The sequence below is a fragment of the Propithecus coquereli genome, unplaced genomic scaffold (assembly GCF_000956105.1).
Source record: "Propithecus coquereli isolate 6110/MARCELLA unplaced genomic scaffold, Pcoq_1.0 Scaffold328, whole genome shotgun sequence".
NCBI classification, from domain to species: domain Eukaryota; kingdom Metazoa; phylum Chordata; class Mammalia; order Primates; family Indriidae; genus Propithecus; species Propithecus coquereli.
In genome coordinates this window covers 210,454-211,984 of record NW_012148930.1, presented here as the reverse complement: position 1 = coordinate 211,984, position 1,531 = coordinate 210,454, and the positions used below count along the sequence as shown (strand labels likewise).

General features: G+C 32.1%; 1 protein-coding gene across 1 annotated transcript in view; it reads left to right on the top strand.

Moving 5' to 3' along the window:
* The window catches only part of CAMSAP2 (calmodulin regulated spectrin-associated protein family, member 2), an 87,932-nt gene that overhangs the window by 71,107 nt on the left and 15,294 nt on the right, over positions 1 to 1,531 (top strand). The window contains exon 8 of the mRNA XM_012650449.1: positions 1,181 to 1,274. Coding sequence (XP_012505903.1) covers positions 1,181 to 1,274 — 94 coding nt within the window. The remainder of the gene's footprint in view (positions 1 to 1,180; positions 1,275 to 1,531) is intronic.

Genomic DNA, 1,531 nt, shown 5'->3' with positions numbered 1-1,531 from the left:
GAGGTTACTATAAAGATCCCTAGATATAAAAAACAAAAAATTTACCTAAATTTTCTCTAAAGCAGAATTTCACATAGCAAAACAAAATTTCTATTGGCTTCTATTATAAAACGTAAAGTATAAATTTAGTCCCACTAAAGAACCTTTTTCCAGCCTAACTTATAGATAGGACCAGTTCTTTGTGCCACCAGTGGCTGCCCCACACAACACAAAACATGATCATTGTGTATCCCAACGACCTAGTGGCTTTCCTTTGCTCCCAAGTTTGTTATTTTTTAACCACTACCATTACCTCTACCCCCAACCCCCCCCCCGGAAAAAAAGGAGATAAGGAGGAAAAAAGTATATACCTAAGGGGGAGGCATATTCTAGTGAGTACAGTGAGCTTACTCCAGGCAGCCCACTGCAACTCAGGCAAAAATCTGTGAAATTTATGAGGATTTAGTCTGTTCTAGTGTCTCTAAGCTGCTTAAGGCAGATTCTGAATATTGAGCCATAATACACCAAAGAAATTAAAGAATTGAGATCCTTCCCTAGGCCATTAAGTAAAGTCAGATATCTTTAGTAATTATCATAACCAATATTTGTATAATTTTTACAGTTAACAGAAAGCAATGTATGTTAAAATCTTATGTTATTTCATCTGTGAAGCCCACTATTCAAAATACCAATAGCTGTTGCATTAGATCTCAAAGTCCAAAAGTAAATTGAGTCTTCCCCCAGAGTTACTTACAAAAAATGTAAACTATACCAGTGGGTTTAATTATTTTCTAATTCTCTAACGAAATTTTATCTTTCTTTAATTGATTACCAAAATACCAGCTATTACATATGGTCATCTTTGTTTCTTTATGAATCTGAAGTTCTGTGAAAGCTTTCACAAAATAAACACTTAAATTTATTTTTATTTTAAATATCTGTATTTAGGCTTTTTCCCCCTAATCATCCTTAATCACATGAATTTTTTTTAAGTCAGAATACTTCAAGAAGAGTTTAAAGAAAATTTAACCCTTTGAAAAGTATTTAAGAAGAAACTTTATGCTATGAATTCTCTGTAAGCAGTAAGGGAAATGGAGATTCAACTTTAAACATTTATTTATTGTCCATAACTCTTGAAATAATATTATAAACATGTTAGACATGTAATTTTGAGGTTTTAGCTTTTTATCTTTCATTCTAGCTGAACCTGTGACAGATACCCCTTCGATGCCTGTCTTGAATGCTGCCAAAAGAAACGTGTTGGATAGTTCGTGTAGTTCTGACTTCGCCTCAAGGTAGACTCCACAGTGACTTTATTTTCACTATTTCCACTCACTTTGCTAATGAAATCCAGTAATATTTATTAAATAAGGTTTTTAAAAATTTCAGTTGGATTTTGAACTAAGTTATAATGAGGTTATCCTGTTAAAGCCTGTTTTAACTTAAATATTATTGAAATTTACACTGAAATGAATGTTTCATAAATAGGCTTTTATAAACCACACTTAAAAGTAGGAGAATATATTCTAAGTTCTCAATAACCAATGTAAGA